Source organism: Oncorhynchus masou, chromosome 10 (assembly GCF_036934945.1).
Source record: "Oncorhynchus masou masou isolate Uvic2021 chromosome 10, UVic_Omas_1.1, whole genome shotgun sequence".
NCBI classification, from domain to species: Eukaryota; Metazoa; Chordata; class Actinopteri; order Salmoniformes; family Salmonidae; genus Oncorhynchus; species Oncorhynchus masou.
This window is the reverse complement of record NC_088221.1, coordinates 51440054-51459479: the sequence shown is the minus strand read 5'-3', so window position 1 is coordinate 51459479 and position 19426 is coordinate 51440054. Positions and strand designations below refer to the sequence as shown.

General features: G+C 52.1%; 1 protein-coding gene across 1 annotated transcript in view; it reads right to left on the bottom strand.

Moving 5' to 3' along the window:
* The window catches only part of si:ch211-67e16.11 (uncharacterized), a 37971-nt gene extending 18852 nt beyond the window's left edge, over window positions 1–19119 (bottom strand). The window contains exons 1-3 of the mRNA XM_064976977.1: window positions 18384–19119; window positions 5083–5316; window positions 4621–4791 (exon numbers count right to left, since the gene is read on the bottom strand). Coding sequence (XP_064833049.1) covers window positions 4621–4791; window positions 5083–5316; window positions 18384–18894 — 916 coding nt within the window. The 5' untranslated portion in view covers window positions 18895–19119. The remainder of the gene's footprint in view (window positions 1–4620; window positions 4792–5082; window positions 5317–18383) is intronic.
* Between the last annotated feature and the right edge of the window lie 307 nt (window positions 19120–19426).

Sequence of the window (19426 nt, the reverse complement as noted above, 5' to 3'; positions counted from 1 at the left end):
GGTCTGTAAAAAGGAGGTTTATAGGCGTAGGTCTATGAAGAGGAGGTGTTGGTCTGTAAAGATGAGGTGCTGGTCTGTAAAAATTAGGTTTTGGTCAAGAAAGAGGAGAGGTTGGTCTGTAAAAAGGAGGTGTTGGTCTGTAAAGAGGAGGTGTAGGTCTGTAAAGAGGAGGTGGAAGTCTGTAAAGAGGCGGTGTTGGTCTGTAAAGAGGAGGTGTTGGTCTGTAAAGAGGAGGTGTTGGTCTGTAAAGAGGAGGTGTTGGTCTGTAAAGAGGAGGTGGAGGTGTTGGTCTGTAAAGAGGAAACAGAAGTCTGTAAAGAGGATGTGGAGGTCTGCAAAGAGGAGGTGTTGGTCTGTAAAGAGGAGGTGGAGGTGTAGGTCAATAAAGAGGAGAGGTTGGTCTGTAAAGAGGAGATGTTGGTCTGTAAAGAGGAGGTGGAGGTGTAGGTTTGTAAAGAGAAGGTATTGGTCTGTAAAGAGGAGATGTTGGTCTGTAAAAAGGAGGTTTTGGTCTGTAAAGAGGAGGTGGTGGTCTGTAAAGAGGGGTGAAGGTGTAGGTCTGTAAAGAGGAGGAGGTGGACTGTACTGAGGAGCTGTTGTTCTGTAAAGAGGAGGTGTTGTTCTGTACAGAGGGGGTGTTGGTCTGTAAAGAGGAGCTGTATGTCAGTAAAGAGAAGGTGTTGGTCTGTAAAGAGGAGGTGTTGATCTGTAAAGAGTAGGTGTTGGTCTGTAAAGAGGAGCTGTATGTCTGTAAAGAGAAGCTGGTGGTCTGTAAACAGGAGGTGGAGGTGTTGGTTTGTAAAGAGGAGCCGGTGGTCTGTAAAGAGGAGGTGGAGGTGTTGGTTTGTAAAGAGGAGCCGGTGGTCTGTAAAGAGGAGGTGGAGGTGGTGGTCTGTAAAGAGGAGGTGTTGGTCTGTAAAGAGGAGGTGGTGGTATGTAAAGAGGGGTGGAGGTGTTGGTCTGTAAAGAGGTGTTGGTCAGTAAAGAGGAGGTGAAGGTGTCGGTCTGTAAAGAGGAGTAGTTGGTCTATAAAGAGGAGATGTAGGTGTTGGTCTATAAGGAGGGGGTGGAGGTCTCTAAAGAGGAGGTGGAGGTGTTGGTCTGTAAAGAGGAGGTGGTGGTCTATAAAGAAGGGTGGAGGTGTTGGTCTGTAAAGAGGAGGTGTAGGTCTGTAAAGAGAAGGTGTTGGTCTGTAAAGAGGAGGTGTTGGTCTGTAAAGAGGAGGTTTTGGTTTGTAAAGAGGAGGTGTTTGTCTGTAAAGAGGCGGTGGAGGTGTAGGTCTGTAAAGAGGAGATGGTGGTCTATAAAGAAGGGGCGTTGGTCTGTAAAGAGGAGCTGTAGGTCTGTAAAGAGAAGGTGTTGGTCTGTAAAGAGGAGGTGTTGGTCTGTAAAGAGGAGTTTTGGTTTGTAAAGAGGAGGTGTTTGTCTGTAAAGAGGAGGTGGAGGTGTTGGTCGGTAAAGATGGAGCCGGTGGTCTGTAAAGAGGAGGTGTTGGTCTGTAAAGAGGAGGTGTTGGTCTGTAAAGAGGAGAAGTTGGTCTGTAAAGAGGAGGTGTAGGTGTTGTTCTGTAAAGATGAGGTGCTGGTCTGTAAAGAGGAGGTGTTGGTCTGTTAAGAGGAGAAGTTGGTCTGTAAAGAGGAGGTGTAGGTGTTGTTCTGTAAAGATGAGGTGCTGGTCTGTAAAGAGGAGGTGTTGGTCTGTAAAGAGGAGGTGTTGGTCTGGAAAGAGGATTTTTGGTTTGTAAAGAGGAGGTGTTTGTCTGTAAAGAGGAGGTGGAGGTGTTGGCCTTAAAGAGGAGGTGTTGGTCTGTAAAGAGGAGGTGTTGGTCTGTAAAGAGGAGGTTTTGGTTTGTAAAGAGGAGGTGTTTGTCTGTAAAGAGGAGGTGGAGGTGTTGGTCGGTAAAGAGGAGCCGGTGGTCTGTACAGAGGAGGTGGAGGTGTTGGTCTGTAAAGAGGAGGTGTTGGTCTGTAAAGAGGAGGTGTTGGTCTGTAAAGAGGAGGTGTTGGTCTGTAAAGAGGAGGTGGATGTGTAGGTCTATAAAGAGTAGGTGTTGGTCTGTAAAGAGGAGGTGAAGGTGTCGGTCTGTAAAGAGGAGAAGTTGGTTTGTAAAGAGGAGGTGTAGGTGTTGGTCTGTAAGGAGGGGGTGGAGGTGTTGGTCTGTAAAGAGGAGGTGTTGGTCTGTAAAGAGGAAATGTAGGTCTGAAAAGAGGAGGTGGTGGTCTGTAAAGAGGAGGTGTTGGTCCGTAAAGAGGAGGTGTTGGTCTGTAGAGAGGAGGTGTTGGTCTGTAAATAGGAGGTGTTGGTCTGTGAAGAGGAGGTGGAGGTGTAGGTCTATAAAGAGGGGAGGTTGGTCTGTAAAGAGGAGGTGTTGTTCTGTAAAGAGAAGGAGTTGTCTGTAAAGAGGAGGTGTTGTCTGAAAAGAGGAGGTGGAGGTGTAGGTCTGTGAAGAGGAGGTGTTGGTGTGTAAAGAGGAGGTGTTGGTCTGTAAAGAGGAGGTGCTGGTTTGTAAAGAGGAGGTGGAGGTCTGTAAAGAGGAGGTGGAGGTGCAGGTCTGTAAAGAGGAGGTGTTGGTCTGTAAAGTGTAGGTGTTGTCTGTAAAGAGGAGGTGTTGTCTGTAAAGAGGAGGTGTTGGTCTGTAAATACGTGGTGGAGGTGTTGGTCTGTAAAGAGGAGGTGGAGGTCTGTAAAGAGGAGGTGGAGGTGTAGGTCTGTAAAGAGGAGGTGTTGGACTGTAAAGAGGAGGTGTTGGGCTGTAAAGAGGAGGTGGAGGTGTAGGTCTGTAAAGAGAAGGTGTTGTTCTGTAAAGAGTAGGTGTTGGTCTGTAAAAAGGAGGTTTTGGTCTGTAAAGAGGAGGTGGAAGTCTGTAAAGAGGGGTGGAGGTGTTGGTCTTTAAAGAGGAGGTGTTGGTCTGTAAAGAGGGGGTGTTGGTCTGTAAAGAGGAGGTTTTGGTCTGTAAAGAGGAGGTGGAAGTCTGTAAAGAGGGGTGGAGGTGTTGGTCTTTAAAGAGGAGGTGGTGGTCTGTAAAGAGGGGGTGTTGGTCTGTAAAGAGAAGGTGGAGGTGTTGGTCTGTAAAGAGGAGAGGTTGGTCTTTAAAGAGGAGGTGGAGGTCTGTAAAGAGGAGGTGTTGGTCTGTAAAGAGGAGGCAGAGGTGTAGGTCTGTAAAGAGGAGGTGTAGGTCTGTAAAGAGGAGGTATAGGTCTATAAAGAGGAGGTGTTGGTCTGTAAAGAGGAGGTGGTGGTCTGTAAAGAGGAGGTATAGGTCTATAAAGAGGAGGTGTTGGTCTGTAAAGAGGAGGTGGTGGTCTGTAAAGAGGGGGTGTTGTTCTGTGTTCAGGCTTAACCTTCCTGAGAGCAGTATAGCATGGTCACAGGTCTGAGCTGCCAGGTGTAACCTACCTGAGAGTATTATAGCATGGTCACAGGTCTGAGCTGCCAGGTGTAGCCTACCTGAGAGCAGTATAGTATGGTCACAGGTCTGAGCTGCCAGGTGTAACCTACCTGAGAGCAGTATAGCATGGTCACAGGTCTGATCTGCCAGGTGTAGCCTACCTGAGAGCAGTATAGCATGGTCACAGGTCTGAGCTGCCAGGTGTAGCCTACCTGAGAGCAGTATAGTATGGTCACAGGTCTGAGCTGCCAGGTGTAACCTACCTGAGAGCAGTATAGCATGGTCACAGGTCTGATCTGCCAGGTGTTGCATACCTGAGAGCAGTATAGCATGGTCACAGGTCTGAGCTGCCAGGTGTAACCTACCTGAGAGCAGTATAGTATGGTCACAGGTCTGAGCTGCCAGGTGTAACCTACCTGAGAGCAGTATAGCATGGTCACAGGTCTGAGCTGCCAGGTGTAACCTACCTGAGAGCAGTATAGTATGGTCACAGGTCTGAGCTGCCAGGTGTAACCTACCTGAGAGCAGTATAGCATGGTCACAGGTCTGATCTGCCAGGTGTGGCCTACCTGAGAGCAGTATAGTATGGTCACAGGTCTGAGCTGCCAGGTGTAACCTACCTGAGAGCAGTATAGCATGGTCACAGGTCTGAGCTGCCAGGTGTTGCATACCTGAGAGCAGTATAGCATGGTCACAGGTCTGAGCTGCCAGGTGTAGCCTACCTGAGAGCAGTATAGCATGGTCACAGGTCTGAGCTGCCAGGTGGAACCTACCTGAGAGCAGTATAGCATGGTCACAGGTCTGAGCTGCCAGGTGTAACCTACCTGAGAGCAGTATAGCATGGTCACAGGTCTGAGCTGCCAGGTGTAACCTACCTGAGAGTATTATAGCATGGTCACAGGTCTGAGCTGCCAGGTGTAACCTACCTGAGAGCAGTATAGCATGGTCACAGGTCTGAGCTGCCAGGTGTAACCTACCTGAGAGCAGTATAGCATGGTCACAGGTCTGAGCTGCCAGGTGTAGCCTACCTGAGAGCAGTGTAGCATGGTCACAGGTCTGAGCTGCCAGGTGTAACCTACCTGAGAGTATTATAGCATGGTCACAGGTCTGAGCTGCCAGGTGTAACCTACCTGAGAGCAGTATAGCATGGTCACAGGTCTGATCTGCCAGGTGTTGCATACCTGAGAGCAGTATAGCATGGTCACAGGTCTGAGCTGCCAGGTGTAGCCTACCTGAGAGCAGTATAGCATGGTCACAGGTCTGGTAGAGACGACAGGACAGGTGTGTAGCCAGGGGCTGCTGGTGGCATCGCCTGGTGTTCTTGTTGAGCTCACAGCTGGACACTGGCATGTTGGGGCTGGTGAGGGGCAGAGGCTGGGGGCACTGGGCAAAGTCTGGGTGGTCTGTAAACTCACACAATATCATCGCGTCACATGGGGTAGAGGTAGAGACTGCAGTTGACGTAGTCATCCTCTTGGTGCCTTAGTGGTGTATGGGATCAGACAGATTTCTCTGCCGAGCTGCAGTTACATCAGGCTAACAGCACTACAGCATTGTGTCTCCATGTTGGCTAATATTGTGTACTCCTAGCCTGGTCCCCAGATCTGCTTGTGCTGTCTTGTCAACACGAAAGACCGGACAAACAGTTCTGGAACGAGGCTACTTGTAAGCCTGGCAGGTGGGCACCAACTCACCTACGCATCGTAGCCTCTGCGTCCGGTTGTTATCCCTGACCCCGACCACCATGGGAAGGAAATGTATCTCACAGAGAGCCCCGCTGCGCTCAATCCTCCCCGGGCTGCTCCTGGGCCTCGACACGGTAGCCCTGCGGGCACGCCCGCTCCCCGCCAGCCTCTCACTGCCGCTCTGACGACGCTTCAGCTGGTTCTGACAGCGACTCTTTAGGGCCAGGGTCAGACACTCCTCTCCTGGAGACACAACAACAGCGACTCTTTAGGGCCAAGGTCAGACACTGCTCTCCTGGAGACACAACAACAGCGACTCTTTAGGGCCAAGGTCAGACACTCCTCTCCTGGAGACACAACAGCAACAACAACAACAAGTGTCAAAAAACAACATACTCCCATGTCCACAGCCCCCCATGTCCACAGCCTCCCATGTCTACAGCCCCCCATGTCCACAGCCACCATGTCTACAGCCCCCCATGTCCACAGCCCCCATGTCTACAGCCCCCATGTCTACAGCACCCCATGTCCACAGCCTCCCTTGTCTATAGCCCCCCATGTCTATAGCCCCCCATGTCCACAGCCCCCCATTTCTACAGCCCCCCATGTCCACAGCCTCCCATGTCTACAGCCTCCCATGTCTACAGCCCCTAATGTCCACAGCCCCCATGTCCACAGCCACCATGTCTACAGCCCCCCATGTCTACAGCCCCCCATGTCCACAGCCTCCCATGTCTACAGCCCCCCATGTCCACAGCCCCCCATGTCTACAGCCCCCATGTCCACAGCCCCCATGTCCACAGCCCCCCATGTCTACAGCCCCCATGTCCACAGCCTCGCATATCTACAGCCCCCATGTCTACAGCCCCCATGTCCACAGCCTCCCATGTCTACAGCCCCTCATGTCTACAGCCTCCCATGTCTACAGCCCCCCATGTCTACAGCCCCCATGTCCACAGCCTCCCATGTCCACAGCCCCCCATGTCTACAGGCCCCCATGTCCACAGCCTCCCATGTCTACAGCCCCCCATGTCCACAGCCCCCATGTCCACAGCCCCCCATGTCCACAGCCCCCATGTCCACAGCCCAGGGCCCCCATGTCTACAGCCCCCCATGTCTACAGCACCCCATGTCCACAGCCTCCCATGTCTCCAGCCCCCCCATGTCTACAGCCCCCATGTCCACAGCCTCCCATGTCTACAGCCCCCCATGTCTACAGCCCCCCATGTCCACAGCCTCCCATGTCTCCAGCCCCCCATGTCTACAGCCCCCCATGTCCACAGCCCCCATGTCCACAGCCTCCCATGTCTCCAGCCCCCATGTCTACAGCCCCCATGTCTACAGCCCCCATGTCCACAGCCTCCCATGTCCACAGCCCCCCATGTCCACAGCCCCCCATGTCTACAGCCCCCATGTCCACAGCCCAGGGACCCTCATGTCTACAGCCCCCATGTCCACAGCCCAGGGCCCCTCATGTCTACAGCCCCTCATGTCCACAGCCCCCATGTCCACAACCCCCATGTCCACAACCCCCATGTCCACAGCCACCCATGTCTGCAGCCCCCTATGTCCACAGCCCAGGGCCCCCATGTCTACAGCCCCCCATGTCTACAGCCCCTCATGTCTACAGCCTCCCATGTCTACAGCCCCCATGTCTACAGCCCCCCATGTCCACAGCCCCCATGTCTACAGCCCCCATGTCCACAACCCCCATGTCTACTGCCCCCCATGTCTACAGCCCCCCATGTCCACAACCCCCCATGTCTACTGCCCCCATGTCTACAGCCCCTCTTGTCCACAGCCCCCCATGTCCACAGCCAAGCTCCCCATGTCCACAGCCCCCCATGTCTACAGCCCCCCATGTCTACAGCCCCCCCATGTCTACAGCACCCCATGTCCACAGCCCCCATGTCCACAACCCCCATGTCTACTGCCCCCCATGTCTTCAGCCCCCATGTCTACAGCTCCTCATGTCCACAGCCCAGGGCCCCCATGTCTACAGCCCCCATGTCTACAGCCCCCCCATGTCTACAGCACCCCATGTCTACAGCCCCCCATGTCTTCAGCCCCCATGTCCACAACCCCCCATGTCCACAGCCCCGCATGTCCACAGCCAAGGGCCCCTCATGTGTACAGCCCCTCATGTCCACAGCCCCGCATGTCCACAGCCAAGGGCCCCTCATGTCTACAGCCCCTCATGTCCACAGCCCCCATGTCCACAGCCAAGCCCCCAATGTCTAAAGCCCCTCATGTCCACATCCCCTCATGTCCACAGCCCCCCATGTCCACAGCCCCCCATGTCCACAGCCCCCTATGTCCACAGCCCCCCATGTCTACAGCTCCTCATGTCTACAGCCTCTCATGTCCACAGCCCAGGGCCCCCATGTCTCCAGCCCCCCATGTCTACAGCCCCCCATGGCCATAGCCCCACATGGCCACAGCCCCCCATGTCTACAGCCCCCATGTCTACAGCCCCCCATGTCCACAGCCCCCCATGTCTACAGCCCCCCATGTCCACAGCCCCCCATGTCCACAGCCCCCCATGTCCACAGCCCAGGGCCCCCATGTCTACAGCCCCCCATGTCTACAGCCACCCATGTCCACAGCCCAGGGCCCCCATGTCCACAGCCCCCCATGTCCACAGCACAGGGCCCCCATGTCTACAGCCCACCATGTCTACAGCCCCCCATGTCCACAGCCCAGCCCCCCATGTCCACAGCCCCCCATGTCTACAGCCCCCCATGTCCACAGCCCAGCCCCCATGTCTATAGCCCAGGGCCCCCATGTCCACAGCCCAGCCCCCCATGTCCACAGCCCAGGGCCCCCATGTCCACAGCCCAGCCCCCCATGTCTACAGCCCCCCATGTCTACAGCCCCCATGTCCACAGCCCAGCCCCCATGTTCACAGCCCCCCATGTCTACAGCCCCCATGTCCACAGCCCAGGGCCCCCATGTCCACAGCCCAGCCCCCCATGTCTACAGCCCCCATGTCCACAGCCCAGGGCCCCCATGTCCACAGCCCAGGGCCCCCATGTCTACAGCCCCCCATGTCCACAGCCCAGCCCCCATGTTCACAGCCCCCATGTCTACAGCCCCCCATGTCCACAGCCCAGGGCCCCCATGTTCACAGCCCCCCATGTTCACAGCCCCCCATGTCCACAGCCCCCCATGTCTACAGCCACCCATGTCCACAGCCCAGGGCCCCCATGTCTACAGCCCCCCATGTCTACAGCCACCCATGTCCACAGCCCAGGGCCCCCATGTCCACAGCCCCCCATGTCCACAGCACAGGGCCCCCATGTCTACAGCCCCCCATGTCCACAGCCCCCCATGTCCACAGCACAGGGCCCCCATGTCTACAGCCCCCCATGTCCACAGCCCAGGGCCCCCATGTCCACAGCCCCCATGTCTACAGCCCCCCATGTCCACAACCCAGCCCCCCCATGTCCACAGCCCCCATGTCTACAGCCCCCCATGTCCACAGCCCAGGGCCCCCATGTCCACAGCCCAGCCCCCATGTCCACAGCCCAGGGCCCCCATGTCCACAGCCCAGCCCCCCATGTTCACAGCCCCCATGTCTACAGCCCCCATGTCCACAGCCCAGCCCCCATGTTCACAGCCCCCATGTCCACAGCCCAGCCCCCATGTTCACAGCCCCCATGTCCACAGCCCAGCCCCCCATGTTCGCAGCCCCCATGTCTACAGCCCAGCCCCCCATGTTCACAGCCCCCCATGTCTACAGCCCCCATGTCCACAGCCCAGGGCCCCCATGTCCACAGCCCAGCCCCCATGTCTACAGCCCCCATGTCCACAGCCCAGCCCCCCATGTTCACAGCCCCCATGTCTACAGCCCCCATGTCCACAGCCCAGGGCCCCCATGTCCACAGCCCAGCCCCCCATGTCTACAGCCCCCATGTCCACAGCCCAGGGCCCCCATGTTCACAGCCCCCCATGTTCACAGCCTCCCATGTCTACAGCCCCCCATGTCCACAGCCCCCCATGTCTACAGCCCCCATGTTCACAGCCCCCATGTCTACAGCCCCCTATGTTCACAGCCCCCATGTCTACAGCCCCCCATGTCCACAGCCCCCATGTCTACAGCCCCCCATGTCCACAGCCCAGGACCCCCATGTCCAGCTAGCAGCAGGTAACTTGGTCACGAAAAACAGAAAAGCAATCAAATTAAATCGTTTACCTTTGATGAGCTTCGGATGTTTTCACTCACGAGACTCCCAGTTGGATAGCCAATGATCCTTTTTTCCAAAAATATTATTAATATTATTAAAATATTATTAATATTGTTTCTTGTCCACGTTTTGTTGAGAAATCCACTGGAAATTGCAGTCACGACAACGCCGAAAAAAATCCAAATTAGATCCATAATATCGACAGAAACATGGCAAAAGTTTTTTTTTATAATCAATCCTCAACGTGTTTTTCAAATATCTATTCGATAATATATCAACCGGGACTACTGTCTTTTCAGTAGGAGCAAGAGGAATAATGGCCACCACCTGACCACTGACGCAATGTTGTCTTTTACGCTCATTTTTCTAAATAAAAGCCTGAAACTATGTCTAGTGGCTGTAGACACATTAGGGAAGCCATAGAAAAGGAATCTGGTTGATATCCCTTTCAATGGTCAATAGGGATGCATAGGAACACAGGGGTTTCAAAATAAGTCACTTCCTGATTGTATTTTTCTCAGGCTTTCGCCTGCAATATCAGTTCTGTTATACTCACAGACAATATTTTTACAGTTTTGGAAACTTTAGAGTGTTTTCTATCCTAAGCTGTCAATTATATGCATATTCTAGCATCTGGTCCTGAAAAATAGCCCGTTTACTTTGGGAACGTTATTTTTCAAAAAATGAAAATAGTGCCCCCTAGCCTTAAGAGGTTTTAACTATGGTCACTAACCCATTTCAAATTGCTCAGTGTGTTCACTAACATCATTTCCTGTTGTTAACTGTGGTGACTAACCCATTTCCTGTTGTTAACTGTGGTGACTAACCCATTTCCTGTTGTTAACTGTGGTGACTAATCCATTTCCTGTTGTTAACTTACTGTGGTCACTAACCCATTTCATGTAGTTAACTGTGGTGACTAACCCATTTCCTGTTGTTTACTTACTGTGGTGACTAACCCATTTCCTGTTGTTTACTTACTGTGGTGACTAACCCATTTCATGTCGTTAACTGTGGTCACTAACCCATTTCCTGTTGTTTACTTACTGTGGTCACTAACCCATTTCATGTCGTTAACTGTGGTCACTAACCCATTTCCTGTTGTTTACTTACTGTGGTCACTAACCCATTTCATGTCGTTAACTGTGGTGACTAACCCATTTCATGTCGTTAACTGTGGTGACTAACCCATTTCATGTCGTTAACTGTGGTCACTAACCCATTTCATGTCGTTAACTGTGGTCACTAACCCATTTCCTGTTGTTAACTGTGGTCACTAACCCATTTCCTGTCGTTAACTGTGGTCACTGTCCCATTTCCTGCTGTTAACAATGGTCACTGTCCCATTTCCTGCCGTTAACAATGGTCACAAACCCATTTCCTGGGTCTCGTTATATTGAACACAGAAAGACCTGCGAGGTGCTCTCTCTCTCTTAATGTTCCCTCTCAGCTTCAGGTGAGGTGGTCAAGCTTGGACACATGCAAACCCTCACAACACTTCCAGCTGACCCTCACAGATAGATGACCCCCACAGATAGATGACCCTCACAACACTTCCAGCTGACCCTCACAGATAGACCCTCACAGATAGATGACCCCCACAGATAGATGACCCTCACAGATAGATGACCCTCACAGGTAGATGACCCTCAAAGATAGATGACCCCCACAACACTTCCAGCTGACCCTCACAGATAGATGGCCCCCACAACACTTCCAGCTGACCCTCACAGATAGATGCCCCTCACAGATAGATGCACCTCACAGATAGATGCCCCTCGCAGATAGATGACCCTCACAGATAGATGACCCTCACAGGTAGATGACCCTCACAGATAGATGCCCCTCACAGACTGTATTGATAGTTAACCTGGAACCCTGTCAACGTTGGTCTCTCTCTGTCCACTGTCATGTACTAGACTGTAGTGTGAGGGGCAGGGCTGTCATGTATTAGACTGGAGTGTGAGGGGCAGGGCTGTCATGTACTAGACTGTAGTGTGAGGGGCAGGGCTGTCATGTACTAGACTGTAGTGTGAGGGGCAGGGCTGTCATGTACTAGACTGTAGTGTGAGGGGCAGGGCTGTCATGTACTAGACTGTAGTGTGAGGGGCAGGGCTGTCATGTACTAGACTGTAGTGTGAGGGGCAGGGCTGTCATGTACTAGACTGTAGTGTGAGGGGCAGGGCTGTCATGTACTAGACTGTAGTGTGAGGAGCAGGGCTGTCATGTACTAGACTGGCAGGGCTGTCATGTACTAGACTGACAGGGCTGTCATGTACTAGACTGTAGGGGGGGCAGGGCTGTCATGTACTAGACTGTAGTGTGAGGGGCAGGGCTGTCATGTACTAGACTGTAGTGTGAGGGGCAGGGCTGTCATGTACTAGACTGTAGTGTGAGGGGCAGGGCTGTCATGTACTGTAGTGTGAGGGGCAGGGCTGTCTGTACGTGTGTGTGAGGGGCAGGGCTGTCATGTACTAGACTGTAGTGTGAGGGGCAGGGCTGTCATGTACTAGACTGTAGTGTGAGGGGCAGGGCTGTCATGTACTAGACTGGGGGCAGGGCTGTCATGTAGGGTGTGAGGGGAAGGGCTGTCATGTACTAGACTGTAGTGTGAGGGGCAGGGCTGTCATGTACTAGACTGTAGTGTGAGGGGGGCAGGGACTGTCATGTATGTACTAGACTGTAGTGTGAGGGGCAGGGCTGTCATGTCTAGACTGTAGTGTGAGGGGCAGGGCTGTCATGTACTAGACTGGAGTGTGAGGGGCAGGGGCTGTCAGTACTAGACTGCAGGGCTGTCATGTACTAGACTGTAGTGTGAGGGGCAGGGCTGTCATGTACTAGACTGTAGTGTGAGGGGCAGGGCTGTCATGTACTAGACTGTAGTGACTGTGACTGTAGTGTGAGGGGCAGGGCTGTCATGTACTAGACTGTAGTGTGAGGGGCAGGGCTGTCATGTACTAGACTGTAGTGTGAGGGGCAGGGCTGTCATGTACTAGACTGTAGTGTGAGGGGCAGGGCTGTCATGTACTAGACTGTAGTGTGAGGGGCAGGGCTGTCATGTACTAGACTGTAGTGTGAGGGCAGGGCAGGGACTGTGTCATGTACTAGACTGTAGTGTGAGGGGCAGGGCTGTCATGTACTAGACTGTAGTGTGAGGGGCAGGGCTGTCATGTACTAGACTGTAGTGTGTCATGTACTAGGGGTGAGGGCAGGGCTGTCATGTACTGACTGTAGTGTGAGGGGCAGGGCTGTCATGTACTAGACTGTAGTGTGAGGGGCAGGGCAGTCATGTACTAGACTGTAGTGTGAGGGGCAGGGCTGTCATGTACTAGACTGTAGTGTGAGGGGCAGGGCTGTCATGTACTAGACTGTAGTGTGAGGGGCAGGGCTGTCATGTACTAGACTGTAGTGTGAGGGGGGCAGGGCTGTCATGTACTAGACTGTAGTGTGAGGGGCAGGGCTGTCATGTACTAGACTGTAGTGTGAGGGGGGCAGGGCTGTCATGTACTAGACTGTAGTGTGAGGGGCTGGGCTGTCATGTACTAGACTGTAGTGTGAGGGGCAGGGCTGTCATGTGTGAGGGGCAGGGCTGTCATGTACTAGACTGTAGTGTGAGGTCATGCAGGGCAGGGTACTGACTGTAGTGTGAGGGGCAGGGCTGTCATGTACTAGACTGTAGTGTGAGGGGCAGGGCTGTCATGTACTAGACTGTAGTGTGAGGGGCAGGGCTGTCATGTACTAGACTGTAGTGTGAGGGCAGGGCTGTCATGGACTGCAGGGCTGTCATGTACTAGACTGTAGTGTGAGGGGCAGGGCTGTCATGTACTAGACTCATGTACTAGACTGTAGTGTGAGGGGCAGGGCTGTCATGTACTAGACTGTAGTGTGAGGGGCAGGGCTGTCATGTACTAGACTGTAGTGTGAGGGGCAGGGCTGTCATGTACTAGACTGTAGTGTGAGGGGCAGGGCTGTCATGGACTGTGTCATGTACTAGACTGTAGTGTGAGGGGCAGGGCTGTCATGTACTAGACTGTAGTGTGAGGGGCAGGGCTGTCATGTACTAGACTGTAGTGTGAGGGGCAGGGCTGTCATGTACTAGACTGTAGTGTGAGGGGCAGGGCTGTCATGTACTAGACTGTAGTGTGAGGGGCAGGGCTGTCATGTACTAGACTGTAGTGTGAGGGGCAGGGCTGTCATGTACTAGACTGTAGTGTGAGGGGCAGGGCTGTCATGTACTAGACTGTAGTGTGAGGGGGCAGGACTGCTGTCATGTACTAGACTGTAGTGTGAGGGGCAGGGCTGTCATGTACTAGACTGTAGTGTGAGGGGCAGGGCTGTCATGTACTAGACTGTAGTGTGAGGGGCAGGGCTGTCATGTAGACTGTAGTGTGAGGGCAGGGCTGTCATGTACTAGACTGTAGTGTGAGGGCAGGGCTGTCATGTACTAGACTGTAGTGTGAGGGGCAGGGCTGTCTGTCTAGACTGTGTGAGGGGCAGGGCTGTCATGTACTAGACTGTAGTGTGAGGGGCAGGGCTGTCATGTACTAGACTGTAGTGTGAGGGGCAGGGCTGTCATGTACTAGACTGTAGTGTGAGGGGGGCAGGGCTGTCATGTACTAGACTGTAGTGTGAGGGGCAGGGCTGTCATGTACTAGACTGTAGTGTGAGGGGCAGGGCTGTCATGTACTAGACTGTAGTGTGAGGGCAGGGCTGTCATGTACTAGACTGTAGTGTGAGGGGCAGGGCTGGGCTGTCATGTACTAGACTGTAGTGTGAGGGGCAGGGCTGTCATGTACTAGACTGTAGTGTGAGGGGCAGGGCTGTCATGTACTAGACTGGAGTGTGAGGGGCAGGGCTGTCATGTACTAGACTGTAGTGTGAGGGGCAGGGCTGTCATGTACTAGACTGGAGTGTGAGGGGCAGGGCTGTCATGTACTAGTGTGAGGAGCAGGGCTGTCATGTACTAGACTGTAGTGTGAGGGGCAGGGCTGTCATGTACTAGACTGTAGTGTGAGGGGCAGGGCTGTCATGTACTAGACTGTAGTGTGAGGGGCAGGGCTGTCATGTATGTAGTGTGAGGGGCAGGGCTGTCATGACTGACTGTAGTGTGAGTGGGCAGGGCTGTCATGTACTAGACTGTAGTGTGAGGGGCAGGGCTGTCATGTACTAGACTGTAGTGTGAGGGGCAGGGCTGTCATGTACTAGACTGTAGTGTGAGGGGCAGGGCAGGCGTGTCATGTACTAGACTGTAGTGTGAGGGGCAGGGCTGTCATGTACTGTAGTAGGGGCAGGGCTGTCATGTACTAGACTGTAGTGTGAGGGGCAGGGCTGTCATGTACTAGACTGTAGTGTGAGGGGCAGGGCTGTCATGTACTAGACTGTCAGTGTGAGGGGCAGGGCTGTCATGTACTAGACTGTAGTGTGAGGGGCAGGGCTGTCATGTACTAGACTGTAGTGTGAGGGGCAGGGCAGGGCTGTCATGTACTAGACTGTAGTGTGAGAGGGCAGGGCTGTCATGTACTAGACTGTAGTGTGAGGGGCAGGGCTGTCATGTACTAGACTGTAGTGTGAGGGGCAGGGCTGTCATGTACTAGACTGTAGTGTGAGGGGCAGGGCTGTCATGTACTAGACTGTAGTGTGAGGGGCAGGGCTGTCATGTACTAGACTGTAGTGTGAGGGGCAGGGCTGTCATGTACTAGACTGTAGTGTGACAGGGCTGTCATGTACTAGACTGGGTGTGAGGGGCAGGGCTGTCATGTACTAGACTGTAGTGTGAGGGGCAGGGCTGTCATGTACTAGACTGTAGTGTGAGGGGCAGGGCTGTCAGGACTGCTGTCATGTACTAGACTGTAGTGTGAGGGGCAGGGCTGTCATGTACTAGACTGTAGTGTGAGGGGCAGGGCTGTCATGTACTAGACTGTAGTGTGAGGGGCAGGGCAGGGCTGTCATGTACTAGACTGTAGTGTGAGGGGCAGGGCTGTCATGTACTAGACTGTAGTGTGAGGAGCAGGGCTGTCATGTACTAGACTGTAGTGTGAGGGGCAGGGCTGTCATGTACTAGACTGGAGTGTGAGGGGCAGGGCTGTCATGTACTAGACTGTAGTGTGACTGTAGTGTGAGGGGGGCAGGGCTGTCATGTACTAGACTGCAGGGCTGTCATGTACTAGACTGTAGTGTGAGGGGCAGGGCTGTCATGTACTAGACTGTAGTGTGAGGGGCAGGGCTGTCATGTACTAGACTGCAGGGCTGTCATGTACTAGACTGTAGTGTGACAGGGCTGTCATGTACTAGACTGTAGTGTGAGGGCAGGGCTGTCATGTACTAGACTGTAGTGTGAGGGGCAGGGCTGTCATGTACTAGACTGTAGTGTGAGGGGCAGGGCTGTCATGTACTAGACTGTAGGGCTGTCATGTACTAGACTGTAGTGTGAGGGGCAGGGCTGTCATGTACTAGACTGTAGTGTGAGGGGCAGGGCTGTCATGTACTAGACTGTAGTGTGAGGGGCAGGGCAGGGCTGTCATGTACTAGACTGTAGTGTGAGGTGGGGCAGGGCTGTCATGTACTAGACTGTCATGTGTGAGTGGGGGGCAGGGCAGGGCTGTCATGTACTAGACTGTAGTGTGAGGGGCAGGGCTGTCATGTACTAGACTGTAGGGGCAGGGCTGTGAGAGGGCTGTCATGTACTAGACTGTAGTGTGAGGGGCAGGGCTGTCATGTACTAGACTGTAGTGTGAGGAGCAGGGCTGTCATGTACTAGACTGTAGTGTGAGGAGGGCAGGGCTGTCATGTACTAGACTGTAGTGTGAGGGGCAGGGCTGTCATGTACTAGACTGTAGTGTGAGGGGCAGGGCTGCAGGGCAGGGCTGTCATGTACTAGACTGTAGTGTGAGGGGGGCAGGGCTGTCATGTATGTACTAGACTGTAGTGTGAGGGGCAGGGCTGTCATGTACTAGACTGTAGTGTGAGGGGCAGGGCTGTCATGTACTAGACTGTAGTGTGAGGTGCAGGGCAGGGCTGTCATGTACTAGACTGGAGTGTGAGGGGCAGGGCTGTCATGTACTAGACTGTCGTGTGAGGTGCAGGGCTGGGCTGTCATGTACTAGACTGTCGTGTGAGGTGCAGGGCTGGGCTGTCATGTACTAGACTGTCGTGTGAGGAGCAGGGCATTGCTGAGAAGTTAAAAGGGTCAGTAGAGAGACACAGTTGAGAGTTGTGGAACTCCTTCCTCCTGTCCCAGTGCAGCAGGGTGAAGAGGCTGAAAGGTCTGGGCAGAGGGTGGTGGGTGGTACTAAGGACAGCATCCACTCAAGATGAATAATGGAGAGGTGTTTTTGTGAATACATGACTGGTGACTGTTCCTGGGTTCAGCCATGCATCTGGGTCCTCTACTACCCCAGCAGGGTGTCTACCACCTGGCATCGCCTGAGAGCTCTCTTCTCTCAAGTTGCTTACTGCTTACAAACTCTCTCTCTCTCTCTCTCTATCACGCAGGCGCAGGTGGACACACACACACACAGACACACAGACACACACACACAGACACACACACACACACACACACACACACACACACACACACACACACACACACACACACACACACACACACACACACACACACACACACACACACACACACACACACACACACACAGTATAGACACGGTACACACGCACAAACACACACTGTCCTGTTCCGATTGTCTCACAGTGCTCTCAACCCTTCCACTTACTGTCTCTGCAGTGTGTAGGAGAAGACTCTGCTGATTTCCAATAACAGCCTCGTTAGAATACAAAAAAGGTATCCCTCTTATAGGAGTTAAGCTATCTAACTTCTCATCATTTGAAAACACTTGATAATTATTTTATTTGTGTTTTTAAAGAGAGGTCTCCCGTACTTACAGCCTGAGCTGTAGGGAATATCTGTGGATCAAGTGATTCATGGTTGAAACAACTGTCCGAGTCATATTTTCAATCAAACCAAAGCCTTAGAAATATTCTATAACAAACTCATCTGGAATACCATTACCCAATAAAACCCCTTTAAGGAAATTCAACCGGCTGGTAGAGCATACTATCACAATGACCCCCCCCCCCTGCATCAATTAACATCATTTGAGTCCTTTTTTGGGGGGGGGGTAATATTAACTTTACCCATTCAGAGGGTAACACTCAAACTCAGTCACCAAAGATATGGGATAAAAGGTAGGAATTTTAGTTGATGAGGGACAAATATAGCACCATTTCTGGAATATGAAAATAGCTCAAAAGCAAACATTTTGGGCTGTTATGATATGTCAGTAAAACAAACAAAAGCTGTAGGGTGTATACGACAACGTGCAATATTATTAGGCAACATAAAGTGGTTTAACCACATTTCATGACAAACGGGATCAATTAATCAATATTCAGACTGAAAGTCACCTATCATATAATGCCTGTAATAGTCATAAAACAAGGGACAGTGCACTATACATAAGCTGAAAACGCATTCATTTCAATGTAATTGAATATTCATGTTCGGGACATACAAAAGCACTATCATTTGTTCAAATTTGGCACCAGTCCTCATTTACCAATACTTACCTACCTATAGAAGTCATTGAAGCAGACCCAAACACATGTTTGAGATGAGTAAAAAATGCTAGGCCGATACAAATTGCCTATCGACTAAGGCAGTGCTGTTATGAGCCTATTGTGAATTCTTAACTGTGTGGTAGAGCTCTGTTATTTCCTAAATTAACATCAAGTTTAAACATTTTTTTTGGGGGGGGGGGGGTGTTCTTATTTGCATTGTTAGTAATACGATTTATTTATTTTTTAAAACGTTTTTCAAGAAGGGACAATTAAAGAGTTTAAGACTACATTTGACCTTACATTTAGGCTACTTCATATTTAAATGGGATGGCTTTTCAAACCGTTATTGTAGAATAAAATTAAGACATTTACCCTCCGACCGGGTAGGCACTGGTTGAATCAACGTTGTTTCTACCCAACGAGGAATAGACATTGAATTGATGGCTGTGGCCAGTGGGTTATTTATAAGAAATAAGTTATAAATTGAGATATCCATATTAAAAGTGTATTTTTCAAAGTAAACATATTACGTTAATTTGTTCTTACCTAAATAAATTCCATCCATATGTGCACATTTTTTCTTGGTCGTGTTTAGGTCCACATAAAAGAGAACCACAGGATGTCCGAAACTCTCTCCGGGACTGGGATCCAACACCAACACGGCATCATGCGCAGTCGATCCCGGGAAGAAATCGTGATGTCTTCTACTGTCCTCCAGTACCGAACTCATACCGTAACCGCCCTGCTTCGGCGGTAGCATCCCTGAAGAATAGGAATCTGGGAGAATGGCGAGTACTTTCTCGGAGTTTGGCTCGGAAACGTACACGGCCACCCCGCTGAGCTGAAGATGGGACAGCCGCTTACATTCGCCCTCAGACAGAGATACCCTGCGGCACAGGTTTAACTTCAGGTACTGAAACCCGGTCTTCACCCACCGATCCAAGCGGCCAAACTTCACCTGGGAGCCGCGGGAGTCACCCAGGAATAGAACCAAGATCAAAAGAGACACGCGCATCCACTTGAGCCTCATGGTTTTTTTGGAAAAAAGATTTGCCATTACGCGAGTGCCTATTTATTTATTCCACTTATTGTTATATATATATATATATTTTTATAAACTCTCTCAATTATAGGCTACCACTTTCCAAAACTTTAATGTAATGTTTACTTTGGAATATTAACTATCTGTAGACGCTTACTCGACGGCTCCCAACTGTCTTATCAAATGTGAGAGATGCAGCTCTCTACATTAAATGAGGACTTCAAAGGGCTCAGAGCGGCGGCCTGATGGAGAGTACTGTGCAACAGCAACTCCATCCCACAGGCTCTGACACGCCGGTAAACAAAGGGGGAGAGTGGGCGTTAGAGAGTGGGGAGGGGGGGGGGGGCTCTAAAGGAACCCGGTGCAGCATGAGGATGGGGATAAGAGGCGACCTGGCTGTCAACGGCAGGACGAGCGCATCATAGACGCACGGCGCGTCCACTTTTGTTCCAAAGAATGCTGAGCAGGAGTCAATACTGGAAAGGGTGATTCACGTAAAAAATATAGTCCTATTGATTATGAAATAAACCAATATGCTTTTAAGCAA